We start from the raw sequence: 23,709 nt of genomic DNA, 5'->3' as shown, positions 1-23,709 counted from the left end.
GTCAATCAATAAACGCCTATATTATTGTTTCACCCTCAACATATCTGTTTTATAGATCAATAGGTTTTCGTTATCTATCTCCGTCGCCATATTTACTTTTTTCCCTATTCTCTCTCGCTCAATCTCCGACGTTTCTAAACCAGGAATCCGGAGCGTACCCTTTTTTGCCGGAGCGGGAGCGGCATTTTGAAAACCTGGTTTTTCATGTGGAAACCGCTCCGCTCCGAAAAAAATTATTACTTGAATCAAATATGTAACTTTGAAATTACACTGTGTATGTAATTTCAAATATGGCTAATACTTAGAGTAGTGTGAGTAAACGCTTAAAATGTAGGACATGTATTTTTGTACGTACACCCTCATAAAAAATCGCTTCTGTAACATATACTCCCAAACATATTTTGCTTCAAGCATATACATTTTTGGGTATTGCCCAAACATTTATATGTTTGATATCTTCCAATATATAATATGTTTGAAAGCATATTGGTCTAAGCAATATATGTTTGGGTAGTCTAAGTTCCAAACATTTTGTATTTTTGCATCCAAATTCAATAATGTTGTCTTCCAAAAAACAATATGTTATTTTGTGAACATATAATATGTTTGGAAGCATTTTGCACCCAAAAATATTATATGCTTAAAAAAATTCTCCCAAACAATATTGAGCTCAAAATTTTATTTATTTATTTATATATTTACAATCATAATGAATTATGAAAATAAACATGTAATATAGGTGCTAACAACATAGGTTTTCGACTTGAATGCTCAAAATTTTGTTTCTGCCTAATTGTATATTCCCCCACATCTTTCTCACTTCCACGACATTTTTTAGTTCTTAGCACCTTTTTCTGTAATACAAACATTGTAGAAGAAATTATTCAATTTTTTTTTTATTTTAATTTTACCTTTTGCCGGACGGGGATTCGAACAGCGGACCACACAGTTTGTAAGGATCAAAGAAGTAGCTGATCAATTGCCCAAGGAAAAATAAAATGTTAATTTTGTAATAACAAGCAACAACCACCAACTTAATTCAATATCGCTCCCTGTTAAATAGCGCTCCAAGCTACTAAACACATATATGTTTATAGGCTATTTCTAAATTAATATATGTTTGCATCCAAGCATATTATATTTACAAACATTTTATGTCCCAAACATAATATGTTCTAACATATTAACATATATGTCCCAAACATGTTATGCTAGTTTATGAACATTATAAAAGTAGGGATAGTTTCAATTTTGGTTGAAAAATGTGAGCATATATATTATATTATTACATGTTATATCTACTTTTTTGCGAACGAACGTTTCTTAAAAACGCTGTTCGAAAATGTATTTCTCCAATATACTATGACAAAAAGGGAAATTTGGCAACATTAGATCTGAGTGAGAATATTCGTAAGTGTACCATGGACTGTTTTCGATGGAGGTTGTTGTTGCTGGTTTTGTAAACTTGCATAAAACGCTTAAAAAACATAAAAACACACACCTCCCAAATACGAGTATAACAAAACCTCTTCTCTACGTCTATAGCAAAAAAACTTTCGGAGAGTAGTTACTTCTACTCCCTGTATAGACTTTCAATTCCAACTCTCTATTTTCGACATAAATTGAAATCATTTACAGGTAGTTTTACTCTTTGAGTAAGTTGCTTCTCTATTTTGTGAATATGCCGTTATATTACTCTCTACGCAGTGTCGCCAGGTTGGGTGACTTCCCCAAAATTACGTTTTTTTCACTTTCGCAGGTATTTTTGGGGTAAAAACTATTTACCCCTTATGCTTTTGTTTGGTTGATACACCCTCTGTATGAACGAGCACATCCTCTGTATGAACTGGCATGTGTAGTTCTAGGTGTTCCAGCTGCACAAGTGAGTGTACAGCGGAATTTTTCTGCTCTTTAATATATATATAATCACTTACGCTGCCGCCTAACGGAAGCAAATCTATCGAACATACTTTTAATTAACCTAAACACAAAATCTAAAAAAATATTTTTTTTTCTCCGGAGCGGAGCGAAAAAAATGAACCGCTCCGGATCCCACATATATGTTTATGCGAAATTTCTAAATTAATATACGTTTGTATCCAGGCACATATTAAAAAAAATGTAATGTCCCAAACATATTATGTTCCAACATATTTATATATATGTCAAAAACATGTTATGCTAGTTTATTAACATAGTATGTTTGCACTTAAAAATAATGTGCTAAAAATTTGAGTTCCAAACATTTTTACACTGAATCATATCAAAAACAGTCTTCGCGGATGAGAAGATAGCTTGGGACAATTTAGTACACAGATTTGAAAATAAACGTATTTTAATGAATGCCTAATTGAAGCAATTGCTCAATTTGCCCACAGTCAACATCGATTTGGGGACAGAAATTAAGAATTTACACACCCTCAAAAAAATCGCTTCTCTAACATATGTTCCAAACATATTTTGCAGGAAGCACACATATTATTGGATATTGCCGAAACATTATTATGTTTGTTTTATGTGAACATATTATATGCTTGGAACATTTTGAGTCCAAAAATATTGGGAGAATTTTCTACCAATTTTCTCATTCCCTCACATAATTTTAACTTCCACGATTTTTTTAGTTCTTGGCACCTTTTTCTGTAATACAAATAATGTTGAAGAAATTATTAAATTTTATAATTTACCATACCATCAGATAGGACACTAAAAGATCTATATTTCACATATAAATCTGGAACCCCATCTTTTTCCATATGGCCATATTGGTCATTTTTCTCTCGAGGAGCAGTGCCTCCACTTTTTTCCAGGTCATATATTGAGACTCCCAAACACATTTGGCCATCAGATAGGACACTAAAAGATCTATATTTCACATATAAATCTGGAACCCCATCTTTTTCCATGTGGCCACTGTGTTCATTTTTCTCTAGAGGAGCAGTGCCTCCACTTTTTTCCAAGCCATATATTGAGACTCCCAAACACATTTAGCTGTATCCGTTTTTACCATCGGATATGACACTGAAAGATCTATCTTTCACATATAAATCTGGAACCTCATCTTTTTCCATTTGGCCACAGTGATCATTTTTCTCTCGAGGAGCAGTGCCTCCACTTTTTTCCAGGCTATATATTGAGACTCCCAAACACATTGGATTTTTCCTTTTTTACCATCAGATAGGACACTAAAAGATCTATATTTCACATATAAATCTGGAACCCCATCTTTTTCCATATGGCCACAGTGGTCATTTTTCTCTCGAGGAGCAGTGCCTCCACTTTTTTCCAGGTCATATATTGAGACTCCCAAACACATTTGGCCATCAGATAGGACACTAAAAGATCTATATTTCACATATAAATCTGGAACCCCATCTTTTTCCATATGGCCACAGTGGTCATTTTTCTCTCGAGGAGCAGTGCCTCCACTTTTTTTCAGGCCATATATTGAGACTCCCAAACACATTTCTAAATATCCGTTTTTACCATCGGATAGAGCACTGAAAGATCTATTTTTAATATAAATCTGGAACCCCATCTTTTTCCATTTGGCCACAGTGGACACATTTCTCTCTGTTTCGTATATGCCACGCTACTGCGATTCGAAAGAAAATTTCTGGGAAAAGGTTTTTATTCCATTCGAAAGCTATCGTCTCAGTTTTTCTTTGGTTAAAATTTGGCTTTTCTATCTCTTCCCGTTTGGCCAATTTTTATGGAGGATTATAACGCAAAAAAAATTTTATTCATATAACAGGTTGGCTGATAAGTCACCTGTCTGACACATATTTAGATGGCGTCGTTAGTATTACATGCATATTATTTTTATATACACTGTTAGAAAAATATGTTTTTCATATGTTCCGATATAAACAAAATGTGTTTCGGGCACGATTTTAAACCACAACATATTTAAGTGCGAACATGTAATGTTCCTAAACTAATGTTCCTAAAACATAATATATGTTAGAATATATTATGTTTGGGGCATGAATGTTTCATAAAAATCATATGTGTGAATACAAACAAATTTCGACTAAACATACGTATGTTGTGATATTTTATTCAAAGCGACAGAGAGAGTATAGAGAGAAATAGAGATGGAAACCGGGAGAGTTGACGAAAGATATCAATATAACACAGCAAAAGAGTCAAAAGAGAACAATTTCTGTGAAACCGCTTGTATGTTGTTTCGGAAAACTGTTTTATGATAAGGCCAAAAATGTGATATGCTTAAGTCTAAATATTATTTAATTTGAATAAAGAGAATAGACATTCGGAACCAAGAGAATAGACATTTGAAAAAAAAAAACAGCATATGTTTTCGCCTTGAGAGCAGCATTTTATGTATGTGTGGACATGTGTTTTGTTTATCATTTTGGCATTATGGGCACAATTTTTTTCTTGGTTCGTTAAAAGAAATCAGGGGTCTTCATAAAAATAGCGAAAGGGCACTATACACTTTTTAGAGTTAGGAGTAAAATGAAATAAGGAGGAAGTAGTGAAAAATTACACAGTAAAATGTAAAAAAACAAACTTTAGTTCCTCTTTAGTAGTCCACGAGGAGTTGACGGACACCATCAAATATAAAAGCGGGCATTAAGTTCGAGTTTTACAGCTAAAACAATTTAAAAAGTTTATTTTCTTTAAAATGAATTATTAAAGAAAAATAAAAGGAATTTTAGAGCGATGGTGTTAAATGCTAGTAAAAAACTGTTCACTCCTAAATAAATTTATGTTTATATTATAAAATTATGTATGTATGTTTATACTCGACTCCACGTTCTTCTTTTGTTAGTTTTTGAATTCCTTCCAAATTTTAAAGTTTTGTCCAAAAACAGTTTTTTATTACAAAATTGTTATTTTTACAATAAAAAATAATATTTTATCCAAAAATCAGTCAATTTCGTTTATATCAAGCACTGTTACTGACTATAAATCTTTAATAACGCACATTTCGAAGTTTCATTTAAAAAAAATTAATATAGTATAAATATAAATGTGTAAATTAAAAAAAAAAAAAAAAACAAAAAATGTTCGGTCGGAGCAGGGATTGAACCCACGACCCTTTGCATGCAAGGCAGACATGCTAACCACTGCTCCACGTGGCAAACAAATGTATGTTTCTGTTATCTAATGTTATGTTTGCATGGGCTCGTGGGCGCTGCAAACTATGCTATATAAATTTAACTTAAAACGATAATTATCTACTGGTGACTATAACAGCTAAGTAGCCCAGTTGTAAAATTTAAAAAATTTATAAAAGTGAATAATTTCTTCAACATTATTTGTATTACAGAAAAAGGTGCCAATAACTAAAAAATTTCGTGGAAGTGAAAATTACGAGTATGTTAGGGAATGAGCATAATCGTGTTTGGGAAAAATTCTTCCAAGCATATAATATTTTTGGCTCAAAATGCTTCCAAACATATAATATGTTCACATAAAACAAACATATTAATGTTTCGGCAGTATGCAATAATATATGTGCTTCCTGCAAAATATGTTTGGAACATATGTTAAAGAAGCGATTTTTTTGAGGGTGTAGCACCAACCTTCAAATGATTCGTGTCAAAATTTGTCGTCTGTAAGTCAATTAGTTTGTGAGTGGACGCCCGAAAGAGGTGGTTACCGACGAAAACATCAAAAAATCCACAAAATGATTTTGAATGACCGTAAAATGAAGTTGATCGAGATAGCAGAGGCCTTAAAGATATCAAAGGAACGTGTCGGTCATATCATTCATCAATATTTGGGTATGCGCAAGCTCTGTGCAAAATGGGTGCCGCGCGAGCTCACATTTGACAAAAAACAACAACGTGTTGATGATTCTGAGCGGAGTTTGCAGCTGTTAACTCGTAATACACCTGAGTTTTTCCGTCGATATGTGACAATGGATGAAACCTGGCTCCATCACTACACTCCTGAGTCCAATCGACAGTCGGCTGAGTGGACAGCGACCGGTGAACCGTCTCCGAAGCGTGGAAAGACTCAAAAGTCCGCTGGCAAAGTAATGGCCTCTGATTTTTGGGATGCGCATGGAATAATTTTTATCGATTATCTTGCGAAGGGAAAAACCATCAACAGTGACTATTATATGGCGTTATTGGAGCATTTGAAGGTCGAAATCGCGGCAAAACGGCCCCATATGAAGAAGAAAAAAGTGTTGTTCCACCAAGACAACGCACCGTGCCACAAGTCATTGAGAACGATGGCAAAAATTCATGAATTGGGCTTCGAATTGCTTCCCCACCCACCGTATTCTCCAGATCTGGCCCCCAGCGACTTTTTCTTGTTCTCAGACCTCAAAAGGATGCTCAGAGGAAAAAATTTGGCTGCAATGAACTGGTGATCGCCGAAACTGAGGCCTATTTTGAGGCAAAACCGACGGAGTACTACCAAAATGGTATCAAAAAATTGGAAGGTCGTTATAATTGTTGTATCGCTCTTGAAGGGAACTATGTTGAATAATAAAAACGAATTTTGACAAAAAAAATGTGTTTTTCTTTGGGGGACTCATCAGCCAACCATCATCAGCCAATTTTTTCACATATCCCAGCAAAAAAATTACGAAGTTCTTCCAAAGACACAACTTTAAAAGAACTTCCAGAGGATGCACTCCCAATAATGTTCTTTATTTTAACTACCCAGGAAGTACTTTTCATTCAATTTTTTATAACATGCTTTTTTCATACTTTTAATGGGTAATTTATTTATTTTTTTTTCAAATAGGTTAAAAACAGAGTAAGAATTCATCAAATGATACAAATCATTTAAATTTTGTTGAAAAAAATTCTAAATCCAATCTGAAAAAATTGTAAATTTTTGAAAATATTTGAGGTCAAACGTTTCAGACAAGCGTTAGAATCCATTAAAATTATAAAAAATTATTTATTTGACAAAATATCACAGACTTTTTTAATTTACATCCATTGAATTCGGATAACACCTAAAGAAGTGATGCAAATTCAGTGCCGTCCTAGACAAGCCCATGTTAAATTCATCGCTTCTGCGTCAATTTTGCACCACTTCCGGATCCAAAAAGAACATTTTCATTAAATTTTTGGCGACGCTTTTTTGCTGGGTATAGGTGGCGTTGAAACGAATTTTCATATACGGATTTATTTTCCCTTACATACCAAGCAAATATGGCCCCATTTAAACTTGAACCGCACACTAGATATGATAGTGTTCTCAAGACGTCAGATATCACTCCCGATATTTGCTATAACGGGTCGCTGCCTGATAGGCGAATTTGCAAAAACTATTGGTGCGAAGTATAATGACTATTGTATGAGCTGTCATGGAAAAGGAATCAATTAAACACCTCTTGTGTGAGTGTCCTGCATTTTGTGTAAAGCTTTAGATTACTGGCTATATAAATGTAACTTATAACTATAATTGTCTACTGGTGACTATAACAGCTACGTAGCCCAGTGGATAGTATGTTGGCTTACAAACTGTATGGTCCTCGGTTCAATTCTCCGTCCAGGCGAAAGGTAAAATTTACAAATTTATTAAATTGAATAACTTCTTCAGCATTGTTTGTATTACAGAAAAAGGCCTTAAGAACTAAAAAACCTCGTGGCAAAAATAAAATTTTCTTGATCACAACAACAACAGAAAATTCTTCCAAGCATATAAATGTTTGAGCTCAACATGCTTCCAAACATAAAATATGTTCACATAAAACAAACATAATAATGTTTCGGCAATATCCAATAATATATGTGCTTCCTGCAAAATATGTTTGGAACATATGTTAGAGAAGCAAATGTTTTTGAGGGTGTAACGTTTTAATTTATAATTGAAGGTAAGTATACTGAAATATACCATCATAAGCTACGTTTACAATCTATATCTTAAAAGCATTATTAGAATTGAGAATGATTGATATCAAGACCTGTTCTTTGCTGGCTTAATGTCTCACATAAGACACAATTTAAGGTTTCGAACATCCCTTCCAAATCGTGCGAAAATTTTTGGAATATATGAAATCCTACATTACTTCCGTTTCCAAGAGCTTTATATGGTAGGTCGTTAGTATGAAAGGGGCCCGACAAACGTTGTTTCTTTTTGAGGGAAGATGCAACTAGCCAGAAAAGACTTCTTTGAGTTAGTTTTATGAAATTGTTTAAAAGAGTTAACGTTTATCGCAAAATGTCTATACTTTTTCCAAAGAATTATTTTCTTCGCACGCGAAAAAGTCGGTTTAAGTATACATGGGGCCATATTTTCTTGGTGTCGTTACAATCCTTAGGTTAGGTTAAATTAAAGTGGCAGCCCGAATAAGTTTCAGGCTCACTTAGACTATTCAGTGCATTGTGATATTACATTAACTAAAAGTACCTATTACATTAGGGCACTTCTAGTTTTAGCCGCTGAACCTTCTCGATTATTTTCTTCTGTTGAACCAGATTATTCAAAAAATATTAGCAGACTGCTTAAGTTAACGTTTTCCATGTCCGCCAGTAATGTAAAGCTATATGCACCTAAAATTCGCTTCGTCTTACACAAAATGCAGAATACTCACGCAAGAGGTGTTTATTTCCCTTTCCTCCGCATTATGACAGCTCATACAATAGTCGTTATACTTCGCGCCAATAGTGTTTGCTGTCTATGAGGCAGCGACCTGTTATAGCAGATATCAGGAGTGATATGTTATCTGATGTCTTGAGAACACTAACATATCTAGTGTGCGGTTTAAGTTTAAATGGAGCCATATTTGCTTATTGTCATTACAACCCTTGCAATTCTCCCATCGAACATTTGTCATCAGAACAGCCTTCTCACGCAGTAAGAACATGCAGGTAGCCAGAGGCATACCAACAGATTCTAGTTCCCCTGGAATATGTAAGCTAGTTTCTAGCCTTGCTAACTCATCCGCTTCGCAGGACCCGGTATGTTCCTATGGTCAGGCACCCATATTAGGTGAATATTGTACTGCTCAGCCATCTCGTTGGGAGATTTGCCGTCGATGACCGGTTTATTGCAGGTTGACTGTCTGAGTATACATTAATGCCAAAATTTGTTGGAACCAGGGCTGTGGAGTCGAGTCAATTGTGCTCGACTCCAGCTCCGACTCCAGCATTTCTTATTAGCCTCGACTCTGACTCCGACTCCGACTCTGGAGTCGACTCCAGGTAATGTATCTAAATCACATTTTAATATTACAATTGGAAGTAGGTTAGGTTAGGTTAGGTTAAAGTGGCAGCCCGATTAAATTTCAGGCTCACTTAGACTATTCAGTCCATTGTGATACCACATTTAACTAAAAGTACCTATTACATATGGGCACTTCTAGTCTTAACCACTGAACCTTCTCTATTATTTACTTTTGTGGAACCAACCAGATTGCTCCAAAAACATTAACAAACTGCTTAAGTTAACGTTTTCCAGGTCAGCCAGTAATCTAAAGCTATATGCTCCTAAAATTCGCTTACGCCTTACACAAAAAGCAGGACACTCACACAAGAGGTGTTTAATTGATTCCTTTTCCTCCACGTCATGACAGCTTATACAATAGTCATTATACTTCGCACCTAAAGTTTTTACAAATTCGCAATTGGAAGTAACTTTAAGGTGTAGTGTTCCAAAAATAGACCGATATATGTATTCTATTTTGCCATATGTGTTTATATGTCCTAAAGAACCCTAATTTTAAATTTTGATACGACTCGACGACAAATCTCAGCATTTTAGGGATGCAAAGAACTCTACATTTTAATGTCAGGTCAATAAATTAAAATACGACACAAGACTATACAGAGACCAACAATCTCCAGAATATGTATTTATAAAAACAAAAAATTTCAAAAAATAATTAGGCTTCCAGAAGTTTAAGAAGTAAAATCCTGGTATTAATCTACATAGGCATTTTATAAAAAATAAATCTATATAAAAAGGAAAAATACACAAAAATCAAAATGTCGGGCTAATCAGATAGAAAGTTTAGAGGTTAAAAACGTAATGTGTCGGATATAAAAAAAAATAAACTGCCAAAAAATTAGGACGGGCGGAATTTTAAATATCCACTACCATAAAACAGATGACAGGAATAGCTGGACAGTTACGAAAATTGCTTCTATAGAAATAAAATTGTGAAACATTGATTTATAAATGGTCTACCAGGAATAGCTGGACAGTTACGAAAATTGCTTCTATAGAAATAAAATTGTGAAACATTGATTTATAAATGGTCTTCCAGTTATGGACATTAGAGGCCATTAATTTAATGTAAAGAATCTCGAGTGGCTTTGATGAAACAAACATTTTCCCAAAAGACTGGCTCAGGTGGCACGTTGGCAGATGTTTAATTTAAAATTACAGCATTTCCGCATTTATGTATGGATCTCAAATAACTCTATATTCTAAATTTCTGACAAATCTTATGAAAGTTTTAGACTGTGAAAAACTTCTTAAAACAAATCGGAAGATGAGTTTATATGTAGGTGCTATATCACAAAATCCGACATGCCTGCCAAAAAATGTAGAACGTTAGGTTCTACTGCTATATTGCCTTTATCAAGAGTATATATGGTCAAAAATCGATATTTTAATATGTTAAAAATGGACAATACAATTGATCAATCCAGTACATATTCTAGTAAAACCTACTTTTTATATCACCGTGAAATTTCACCCATATAAATACACTGAAATCCATTACTTCGTTTTTCGTTGGTCGATAGGATAGGATAGGAAATGTTTTTCAAAGTTTATTTCGCCGGAGTCGAGCAAAATTTCTACGACTCCGACTCCAGCAAAATCTTCAGACTCCGGCTCCGACTCCACAGCCCTGGTTGGAACAGTACTTATCAGCCAATTCGCCACCTATTCGAAGTTCCAGATCTTTAGAATATACTCCGAAACCCACTTGTCCATCCAATTTGGAGTTATCAGTGTAGAAATCTATATATCGTTTATTCCCCGGTGTCTGTGTGCACCACGCCTCACTGTTGGGAATTAGAGTTTCAAACTTTTTGTCGAAAAGTGGTTCCGCCAGAGTGTAATCCACTACGTTAGGCACATCTGGCAATATTTTGAGGACCGAACTGTGACGTACCTTTTTGCCGACCACAGCGAAAGCTTGCACAACCGCACAGCCGTTATTGCAGCTGACTCTTTGGCAACAGATGCAGCATGACATTAAGGTAATTTGTTCCTGTCTTACTGAATGCGCCTGAGATACACAAGCACGCCATACGCTGAACTTTATCTAAACTTATCCTGAAGTGCCGGCCGCCAAACTACAACACCATATAGCATTATAGGTCTAACCACTGCCGTGTATAGCCAATGCACAATTTTCGGCTTTAGTCACCACTTTTTTCTTATTGCCTTTTTGCACGAGGACAAAGCTACCGTGGCTTTTCTCGCCCCTTTCTTCAATATTAAGCTTCCTGTCTAAAATAACGCCCAAGGTATTTTGCACATTCACCAAAGGGAATTTCAATTCCCCTAAGGATATGGGCTTAACAATGATAGTTTTGCGATCTTTGCAGTACACGACTAGTTCTGTATTTGCAGGATTTACCACAAGACCATTCTCTTTCGCCCATTTCTCAGTCATCCGGAGGGCTCTCTGTATAATATCTCTGATTGTGGATGGGAATTTTCCCTTAATTGATAGAGCCACATCATCTGCGTATGCCACAACTTTTATCCTTTTGTTTATAGCAACATTCCAACGAAAAGGTAATAGAACTCCTCATTGGGGAGTGCCTCTGTTCACATTCCTTGGTATGTATGTTTGATAGTTCTATTGTGGCTGAAATACGTCTCCTCATTAGAAATTCGTCAAACAGCTTAAGTATACCTGGATCAACATTCAAAGTTGTCAGTCCATTTAATACCGAGCACGGATGGACGTTATTGAATGCCCCTTCGATGTTTAGAAACGCCACGATTGTGTATTCTTTGGCAGATAGTGAGCTCCCAATAAAGCTGACTAAGATAAATATCTATCATCCTCTCCAGAGTATTATGTAGGAATGAGGATAAGCTGATTGGTCAGAAATCCTTCGCACTCGAGTTACAGGCTTTTCCCGCTGCGCCGCTGTGGCACGGTCAGAACATGGTTCAACCGTCTGATTTCCAGGAAAATGTGTGTCCAATAGTACCTCCAGCGTTTCCTTATTGGACGTTGTCCAATTGCTCTCCCATATTTTAATGAAACCTGGAGCGGAATTAGTGGATGCTAGTACCTAGTCTGTACGTAGTCTGGAAGCCTCGGACGTATTCTCAATACTGCTGCAGTAAATATTCCAAGAGTTATGCTGAGTCCTTCTCAGTTCTCGCTTGTGCCGTCTCAGATTCTTCTTGTAAGCGTCCCAATCCTCCGGAGCTCTGGTGGACTGTGCTTTGTTAAAGAGCTTCATGCAAGATTTATTCATATTATTTAGCTTCATAGACCACCATGGCGCTCGATGTTTCCCCCTGGCTTTCCTCTAGGGCATCCAGCTTTCAGTGAAATGTTGAAGGCCTTACAAATCCGCTCCACTACGTGTTCTTGCACAGTGCTCATATTTGTTTCTGGCATTTCCGGTATCGGGCATCGTTCAATATGATGACATTGAACGATGCCCTATACCTATTCCAATCAGCTTTCCTAACATTTGGCGGAAATATAGTTTTGTTGGTATGAATATCAAATTTGAAACTGATGTAACGATGATCTGAGAAGATATGTTCACTTAAAACCTGCCATTCAGATATCATTTCATTCAGTTTTTGCGAGGCCAAAACCTCTTGCCCGTTTTTAGTGACGAAGGTTGGGACATCTCCCTTATTGCAAACTACCAAATTAGTACGCAAAATAAACTCTAGGAGTGACTCTCCTTTTGTATTAATGTCACCGCTTCCCCACATACTATGATGTGCATTTGCGTCGCATCCCATAATGAGTTTTGTGTTTGGTTTTATTTGTTTTAGAGGCATCTCCGCATCATGTCCCATGTAAACCGAAGATACCCAATATTTGCATTCCACATTGAAGAAAGCAAAAACAAGTTAAGCTCATTTTTAGCAATTATACATGCTAGATTTTCATCTTTACCAGTATACTGCAATAGTTTGAACCCTGGAGTACTTAATTCACATATTTTGTTTCTATAAACATATGATTCTGAATAAGAACTATATCTATGTCCCCTTTCATCAGGAGACCTTTTAAGGCAGCACAAGCAGCCTTACAATGGTGAAGATTTATCTGGAGGATCCGTAGGACCATCGAGATTTTCAACAACCGTCACATCAGCCGTTTCAATCGAGTCATCAATAATGTCCTCTTCACAGATATCGGTGACTCTCGCAATACCCATCGGTTCAACTTTGGCGAGTTTTGAGGCAGTAGAAACCTTCTATATACCTTCATTTGGATATAATGAAAGCCATATACGGCGCGGGGCTTTGCTAGATGTGGCAAAGACTGAGTGTTCAATATAAACACTGCATGCCGTCTTGGTCCATCCACTTCATCCAAACGGCCAACCTTCCAATCAGCTGTTGGAATATCTGTATTGTATATATTTAAAATAGATTCACGGTCAGGAGAGTTTGCATGTATCCACGCATGTGTTTTAGGTCTAGTCGCTATGTCTTTCTTCTCGACTAACTCTAGTGCAGCTCCTTCCCAAACTTCACCAATTAGTATCAACGCAACTTTAAAACATTCTGTAGACTTTTGCCACTGAGACAAACGATCTTTGATCCCTTTTGGAAGATGGGAGTTCATCCGGCGATCTTTCCCTCTTTCCAGCTTCAAGAATTCCTTACGCCAATTTTAAGGAATTGCTTTGTTTAGTCGACAACGTGCTTGGTTCAACTGATCTTAATTTCTTTAGGATATGCAAGGCATTTCTGCGTTCCTTAAATTTCTTTCTTTAGGGATTAACTCCATCTGATGTCGTTACGTTAGGGAAGGTTCGACTTGTCAAATTATTTCAACCTGTCGACCCGTCTACAGGTCGACGAATTGGGCCTAACTCTAGGTCATTGTCCTAATTTATAACTTCAGTCGATACCCGTCCACTGGGCCCTGAAGTTAGCAAAACTGTGGATGACTTTGAATTTCATTGCATGGTGGCTTAATTTACTACCACACTTGAAATTCGTAATAAGTTGAATCTATTCGCATACATTCGAAATTATGAAATTGCCTAAACATAATCAAGAAGCAAAAAATAAAAATCAAATACAGAAACTATGAAATGGATACAATTTTAGCAATTATGTGGTCAAGAGGTTAGATGGTTCATGCAGCGGTCTGGGGTGGTCAGAGGTGAAGTAATTGACGGTGAAGGTACTCATGCCATAAGTAAGTCTATGCTGGTAATGCATATGGCAAAAAGGGGCTAACATGAGCCTTCTTATGTCATCTGAGTTCACGCCTGCATTCCAAAAATAGTCGCTAAAATAAAATCTTTAATAAATAAATAAATAAACTACTCAATCAATTAAAACAAATAACGCCCAAAAGAGGCATCCAAAATGAAATAACTGCCCAAAATGGCATAACAGAAAACAAACCTAACGCCCAAAAAAATGCCACCAAAAATGAATAAAAAAATAAGCCCAAAGCAGGCATACCGAAAAACAAAATAATTGCCGAATAAGGCATACAAAATACCCAAAGATTAACAAATGAAGCCCCATTCTTACCACACTAACAACTCAAATCTACTAACAAAAAAATTAACGTTTTCCCTATCAAAAAAATTAACACTTCACTTTACTAAACATTTATTCTTATATTATTATTGATCCTGAAAGGCAATTATTTAGGTAAATGTATAGATATATATTGGTACTTACCACTGACGCATGATTTCTTTTGGGGCAGAAGTGTATCCCATATAACAATATTTTTGTTTTCTGAACTTTGGCCAGCTGTAAAAAATGTAAAAAAATTGTTAATAATGCGAAACAGAATATATGGTTTGTTGTAGTATATTTCAGTATAAACTAATTTAGTTCAATAAACTAATTTAGTTTTTATTAGCAAGGAATTTAATGACTGCTTGGAGACTCTTGGGATAAAAAGACAAATTTCTGTTGAGTACACTCCACAACAAAATGGGGTCGCAGAGAGAGCTAATAGAATCATACAGGAAATGGCACGATGTCTTCTAATTGAATCAGATTTGCCTGAGTATCTATGGTCAGAAGCCGTAAGTACTTCAGTTTACATCAGAAATAGATTTTTAGAAGTCGGGAGTAAAATTTCTTGAGAAAAGTATGCAGAAATCTAGTGATATAGATTATAAGATATTTAATTCACGAATCGCTTCAAAGGAATTAGATGTGGTAACTTTTGAAGATGATGGAAACGGTAACGAAATTAACTTGGAACAAGTTCACCTTACAACTACTCATGGTCAAACAGAGGATTCTGAGTTCATGGATTTCAAATTGCTACACCCTCAAAAAAAATCCCTTCTCTAACATATGTTCCAAACATATTTTGCAGGAAGCACATATATTATTGAATACTGCCGAAGCATTAATATGTTTGTTTTATGTGAACATATTATATGTTTGGAAGCATTTTGAGCCAAAAAATATTATATGCTTGGAAGAATTTTCCCAAAGAAGATTGTGCTCATTCCCTCACATAATTTTCACTTCCACGAATTTTTTTAGTTCTTGGCACCTTTTTCTGTAATACAAATAATGTTGAAGAAATTATTCGCTTTTATAATTTTTTTAAATTTTAGCTTTCGCCTGCACGGAGAATCGAACCGAGGACTATACAGTTTGTAAGCCAACACACTATCCACTGGACTACGTAGCTGTTATAGACACCAGTAGATAATTATCGTTATAAGTTACATTTATATAACATAGTTTGCAGCGCTCACGAGCCCATGCAAACATAACATTATTTAACTGAAACATACATTTGTTGGAGCAGTGGTTAGCATGTCTGCCTTGCATGCAAAGGGTCTTGGGTTCAATCCCTGCTCCGACCGAACACTTTTTTTTTAATTTACACATTTATATTTATACTATATTAAATTTTTATAATGAATCTTCGAAATGTGGGTTATTAAAGATTTACAGTCAGAAACAGTGCTTGATATAAACGAAATGGACTGAGCTTTTGGATAAAATATTATTTTTTTATTGCAAAAATAACAATTTTGTAATAAAAAACTGTTTTTGGTATAAAAGTTTGAAATTTTGAAAGGCAAAAACTGTAACAAAAGAAGAACGTGGAGTCGAGTATAAACATACATAAATTTATTTAGGCGTGAACAGTTTTTTACTAGCATTTAACACCATTTTAAATGCATTTAAAACTTATCATGTTTTGTACTTAATTTAATTTTTAACTTTAAGGCCGGTATTAAGTTGGCATTATCGCTCTAAAATGACCTTTTAATTTTCTTTAATAATTCATTCAAAAGAAAATTAAACTTTTTCAAATGTTTTAGTTTCAAAACTCGAACTTAATGCCCGCTTTTATATTTGAAGGTGTTGACGGACACCACTTGGACTACTTATTAATAAAGAGGAACTAAACTTTGTTCTTATACATTTTACTGTTTAATTTTTCACTATTTCCTCCTTTTTTTCATTTTACTGTCCCAACTCTAAGAAGAGTATAATGCTCTTTCGTTATTTTTATGAATACCCCTTTGTAATTTGAGTATATATTTTCCACCGTTTTTTTTTTACTTTCCTTTGCCTGAATATTTTAACTTACTCCTCGTTCCGTTTCTTTTAACGAACCAAGAAAAATAGTGTACCCATAACGCCAAAATGATAAACAAAACACATGTCCACACATACGTAAAATGCTGCTCTCAAGACGAAAACACATGCTGTTTTTTTCTCAAATGTCTATTTTCTTGTTTCCGAATCTCTATTCTCTTTATTCCGAATACTCATTCTAATATTCAAATTTAGACTTAAGCAAATAAAATTTTTGGCTTTATCATAAAGCAGTTTCGGAAACAACATATAAGCGGTTTCACAGAAATTGCTCTCTTTTGATTCTCTCGTTGTGTTAATTTGATACCTTTCGTCAACCCTCCCGGTTTCTATCTCTATTTCTTTCTCTATACTCTCTCTCTCTCTCTCTCTGTCGCTCTCTGAATAAAATATCACAACATATATATGTGGACAAACTTCACGTTTGTCCAAATTATTATGAATTTATTATTATTTATTATTATTTATTTATGATTTTTTTTAATGAATTTTTATGAATTTCAATGAATTACATATAAATGAATTGCATTTTGAATTAATGAATTAAATCTCTATCTTGCTTTGAATTATAAATGTGAATTATTGTCAATAACTTTTAGTAAAATCTTACTGAATTATTATCGATAAAATCTATTGTGAATTTTTCCTAATTAAATTTAGTACATTAAGATATCATCGGTTTAAGACGCTTTCTTTTGTATTCACTTTCCCTCCAACTTTCAAACGGTGAGCATCAACAAACATTTCTCCTCTCATTTACTTTCTTCTCTATTTTCAATAAAACCATTGTACTACCATCCAAACTAAAACTTCTCTGTGTTATCATTTATTTTCTTTCCGGTTGGCTACTTCCTTATAACATCCTTATATAAGGGAGCCACCGTGGTGCAATGGTTAGCATGCCCGTCTTGCATACACAAGGTCGTGGGTTCGATTCCTGCTACGACCGAACACCAAAAAGTTTTTCGGTGGTGGATTATCCCACCTCAGTAATGCTGGTGACATTTCTGAGGGCTTCAAAGCTTCTCTAAGTGGTTTCACTGGAATGTGGAACGCCGTTCGGACTCGGCTATAAAAAGGAGGTCCCTTGTCATTGAGCTTAACATGGAATCGGGCAGCACTCAGTGATAAGAGAGAAGTTCACCACTGTGGTATCACAATGGACTGAATAGTCTAAGTGAGCCTGATACATCGGGCTGCCACATAACCTAACCTAACCTAACCTATAACATCGTTGATTATTTCTCATTGCTCTGAAAAATAATCAACAGAAACACGCTCATACAGTCCACTTGCTTTCTACAGGGGTATTTCACCATAACAACAAATCACCTGGTTGCTCCACTTCTCTGCTTTGAAATCCCCCCCACACCTCTCCATGGTCCCCCGTAGCCGTTCACTGGTAACTACAGCATAACATCCACAAACATCAACATTAACATCACAATCCACAACACTAAAGCTATGGTCACACTGGGCAAATATTTGACACAAATCAAAAAAGAATCCTCCGCCACAGCCAAACCAGAAAACATATTTAGCTCATATTAGATATATAACATCATGATAGGATTATTTTCCAAAAACCGTATCAACATATTTGGAAAATGATTCTGGAAAAATGTTTGACACTCATTTTGGTCAAATATTTGCCTAGTGTGACCATAGCCTAAGTTAATCCCCCATCTCTTTACTATAGTTAGTTGTGTGAAACCGCCGGTAAGTGATACAAATCACAAAACGAAACGTATGCAAACACAAAAGTCGGGAGTGATCGGTAGTGAAACGCGAAAAAACATTAAAAAAAGGTAAACAATTGGTTAAAAAACATAAAAAAGTGTTAAAAGTCAATTAAAATATTAAAAAAATAAGAAAAGTGTTCGATAAAATTTGTAAAAATTGTATAAAAGTGGAGAAAATACGGTATAAATCCCAAAAAGTATAAAATATATTGTTAAAAGGTTGAATAAAATCGTTAAAAACCTGTAAAAAATAAAATAATTCCTCAAAACTTTGCTAAACTCGCGTAAAATTATTTTCCAATGAACCAAAACGTACAAAAAAGTTGCGAACATTTTTCATATCGCTCTAAAAAATTGTGTTTGCAAACGGTTGTTGTATGTTTGTATATGTCCTCATATATCACAAAAGTGCAATTGCAAAGTGCAATTCGCATCCAATCTCTATTATTGTGCAAAAGTGGAAGAAGTGAAAATCCTATAATTTCCCTGGATGTCTGTCTGTGTAACGGTATCAAAACGGTTATTTTCTGATAAATAAAATCTTCAAAAAAAATTTGCAAAGTGAAGGTCAAAGCGGTCAAAAGAATTTCATATTTATGCATTATGTCAACATATGCATATCATGTCAACATATGCATAAACGAAGTTCAGTGACTTTGCAATGTAAATGTAAAAACAAATAAAAGAATAACAAGAAGAAGAATTTCCCCTTGTGCTTTGCAAATAAATTCATTGCAATTACAATTTACTTTGTGAACATAGAATTCCGAAATCAGTGAAATTGTGAATATAAAGAACAACATTTTTTTTGCATTTCCACCATTATCCACCATCAAATAAACAGGTATTTTTATTATTTTTTTCATTTCGTTTGTTTCCATCAATTCTCCTGTTTAATATCATCAATACATTCCACAATAACAATGTACATATGATCATATGACAATCACTGATTTAGAGTGTTGCCATATTAATCCCACTAACATAATAAAAAGGTATGAAACTGACTGGAATTCAAATGTTTGGAACTGAAAGCATATTATATGATAATTACCATTTGGAAATATTTTACCGAAAGTAAAACAAAAGAAAATACACCAGTTTGATCGCATTACACATTCAATTTCACATACACACATTTACATACAATTGTACAATCAACTAAATTATCGCACAAGCACTAAATATTTTCACATTATTCCCCACTTTATTAAATTTTACAATTCATGAATATATATTAACATACACCGAAATTAAAAGCCACATATCATTTATTTACATTATTTATTTATCGAAAAATTTATTTGAGTGTCGAACATACTGTACATGAGAAAATTTCAATGCATACACAGAGAGAAAAAATAATCAAATCCCAATAATATTGAAACGAATACCCAAAAGAATACAAACACATACAGCCATTTGTGGTACATTTAATTTTTCACAGCAATTCATCATCATAAAAATTTCAATAATACACGTGGAAAAATTCTTTACACTATGAACATTTTTACGGTCGCTTAAGTAAATACACTTGGAAAATCGCAATTTTCGCTTAAATACAATTAACAAAATATCGTAAAATAAAACTATTGGTCCAAGTACACTTGGAAAAAATATATAAGAAAGAATTAAAATTCTGGTCAAATTACACTTACAAGAAATACTAATTTGAAAAAAAAAAAAAAACACACCTAAAAAAGTTAATTTGGATTGAAATGTTCTAAAAAATCAATTATTTTCATCAAAATAGACTTAAACGAAATATTATAAAAAAAAAAATAAATAATTTCGAATTACACTTAAAAAAATATATATAATTTTTATCAAAATATTAAACGAAAAAATCTAAATTTTATCGAAATCCATAATATCGATCAAAAAACACTCAACAAAATATTTTCGAATTTTGATCTGAACGCATTAATAATATTTATAATTTCGATCAGATCTCTCGTATAAAATATAAAAATAGCTTATTATGATTAATTTGGGCTTGCACACTTATGTTTAAAAAGTCAAAAATATCATCTCAAAGCCTAGTTGGATGGTAAAACACATTTTTATCGCTCTGTAAAATATAACATTTACATCTCTGCTTATACGATTAAAACGTGAAATCTAATCTCAAAGCCGAGTTGGCTGGTAAAACATAATTTTCTCGCTCTATAAAAATAACATCTCTTGCTCTGTGAGCTGCATTATTATATGTGTCTATTGTGCTATATCGAAATTTGAAGAACTTTTTGAACTTTATTAAGGATATATGACTTTTTCGAAGAAATTCAAGAAAGTTGTATTTCTTTTGAATTAGTTCAATATATTTCTCGTTGAAACTTAAATTTCTCGCTCTGTGAAGCTTACGATTATATGGCCTGTTGTGCTTACAAAAATATTTGGAGGAATTGTTGAACTTCTTGGAGACATATGATTTTTTTCTATTCTAAGGAATTTTAGAAAGTCATAGTTCATTTGAATGAGTTCAATATATTTCGCCAAGACCGAACTTTACTGTGAAACACTCTCAATGAAATTTGATAATATCTTCTCTTTTCAATGAAAGATAAAATTTTGTTTTTTATGAAAATCATCTATTTCTGTTGAATATTCGGTTTGAATCAATTTTTATCGAAATCGACTTCGTCAATGTCGTCACATTCTATATAAAATAGAACATCTCGGTATTTGTGGGAACACAATTAAAATTGTTTCAATTACATTTCATGAACTGCAATCAATTAAAATTGATTCATTACATTTCTTTGCATATATAACTCATCAATTATTCTCTTGAATAAATAAACTACTATATTTTCGCAACATTTGCAAGCACCGCTAATCAGTTTATTAGTTCAGGAGATATATTTTCTCATTAAAGGCAACTAAAACGGTTGGAGGTCACCCGGAAAACTTCACATTTACATTTTCATATACGTAAACATTTTGTTTGTTACTGAGTATCAACGATTCTATTTTAGTCTATCGATAAATTGCGCAGATTCGATTTCCGACTAAGTCGACGGATTGTAATAACAATATAATTTGATTTGTTGCCGATATGAATCCTAAGAATAATCGTAATGACCCTTCATCTGGACCTTCTGGATCCAGCGGTTCTTCAAATATTAATGCGGCAGGAACTGCATCTCCGCAGTAACAAATATTCGATTGTGAATATTTGATACTTTTCTGTACACAGTTCGAACAATGTGATATCGGGGATCAAACGGACTCGGTATTGGAAGTCAAATTGGAAGACTTGGAAAAAAGATGGCAACAACTTCAAACTTCGTACCAAACTATAATGCTCTACTGATCCAAAGGACATTAAGGCTAATGCTAAGATAAATTTCAATGCCAGTTCAGAGGCATATTATACCGCAAGGTCTCAAATCTTAGATATTCTAAGAATTAAGAAGTTGGCAACATTTACACTGTGCGGATGTATATTTAATCGCTCTACCATTTTTATTGAAAATCTACTGAAAGTACTGTGTTTTAAATTGATAACTGTGCTAAAATAAATATCAGAAGTGTTGCTTCATCGAATGGTGTATTGTGATTGACACTTCGTTCGGATGTAGCTGCATTATTTATAAAAAGTTTATACAGCAAAGCTAAGTATATTGTGTTCTTTGTTGTTGTGTTCCTTGTTATAACTACAAAGAGAAGAAGAATCATAAGCAGTGAGAAACAAAACGTCAAAACATTAACCAGCTGATTTTATTATCATCACCACAAAGAAAAGCTTTTTTGGTTGTTGTCTACAATTATTCACCACACCGAATATATACACCTCTGTGATCAATAAGCTTTTGGTTGTTGTCTACACTAACTGTTTAAACTCAACATTTAAATATATTCACCTCCTTGTTCAGTATTGTTATCCCTGTCGGAAATACTTTCGAAATGATTTGTGCAAAAAATTGCAAAAATAATAAATTAGATGAACCCGTTGTATCATGTTGGTTGTGTTACACTACATTTCATGGTAAATGTGTTGGTATTTCTGCTCGTACAGCGGATAATCTCCTTGAAGATAAGGGCCTTCGATGGTGTTGTAGTAAGTGCAAAATTTATGATGTAGAATTTAATTCTTTTTTCAAAAATACTCGTGATGAATTTGCCCGTATAGCCAATGATCTTTCTTCACTAATGGAAAAGTTCTATACATATAAAGAAATGTTTGATAAAGCTTCGTGCTTGGAAAAGCATCTAAAATCTCTATCTGACTCCCTACGAAAAAGAAAGAAACCTCAACATGTTAATGATAGTACTGATGCCCCGATTGATGCAGTTATTTCACCAAATTCTAATAACAATCTGCTACAAACTCCTTCTTTGCTAACCCTCGAGAAAGATAGAAATATCATTCCAGCTATAACTGTAAACGATAATAATCAGCCCAGTTCTATAGCAACATCGGGGTCCAATATCATTCCAGCTGCCCGTTTTGCACCGGATACACCTCGGAAGACATATCGGCATACATCAAATGGAAGTTAAATAATAACGCTGAAATCAAAGTACATAAATTTACGTATGCTGAAAGACGAAGAAAATCGTCGTTTAAGATATTGGTGCCTGAGGATCTCTTTGATAAGATTTTAGACCCTGGTTTTTGGCCTCCTAAAGCGTTTATTAAGGAGTACATTTATCGAGATGTAGAAGAAACTAATATTGCTCGTTTACCGACTGATCCTATTACCGGATCAAAAAACTAACTGCCCACAAATCTGAAAACGAATTATCTTTGATTTATCAAAACGTTCGGGGACTGAATACTAAATTGCACAACCTGTATGTTGATAGTTTTGGCTTCAACTATCAAATCATTGCTTTTTCTGAAATCTGGCTTCAAGATAATGTTCTAGACTCCGAAATTTTCTGTAATAAATATCAGATTTATAGATGTGATCGTGTGGATAAGTCTAAGAAAACTGGAGGAGGCATTCTTATTACAGTTTCTTCTGAATATCCATCTGAATTAATCTCGAATGAGTTGAATGATATTGAATTTGTAGCAGTTAAAGTTCGTTTGAATAGAAACTACATGTTTGTTTCATGTTCATATATTCCACCATCTTCAAATGAAGATCTGTATAGTAAACATGCAAATGCTATTTTATCTGTCTTTCAAAAATCTAACTGTATGGATTTACTTATTGCCCGTGGTGATTTCAATTTACCAGCACTTAAATGGAATCAATCCTTAAACTCAAATGCATTAGTTCCATCTGGAACTGGTTTTGGG

At 34.2% G+C, this 23,709-nt stretch overlaps 1 protein-coding gene across 1 annotated transcript in view; it reads right to left on the bottom strand.

Moving 5' to 3' along the window:
- Positions 1-23,709, bottom strand: part of Rbcn-3A (rabconnectin-3 alpha) — a 668,488-nt gene that overhangs the window by 89,474 nt on the left and 555,305 nt on the right. The window contains exon 18 of the mRNA XM_075299033.1: positions 14,812-14,886. Coding sequence (XP_075155148.1) covers positions 14,812-14,886 — 75 coding nt within the window. The remainder of the gene's footprint in view (positions 1-14,811; positions 14,887-23,709) is intronic.

This window comes from Haematobia irritans, chromosome 3, assembly GCF_050003625.1.
Source record: "Haematobia irritans isolate KBUSLIRL chromosome 3, ASM5000362v1, whole genome shotgun sequence".
In the NCBI taxonomy this organism is placed as follows: domain Eukaryota; kingdom Metazoa; phylum Arthropoda; class Insecta; order Diptera; family Muscidae; genus Haematobia; species Haematobia irritans.
This window is presented reverse-complemented; position numbering and strand designations above follow the sequence as displayed.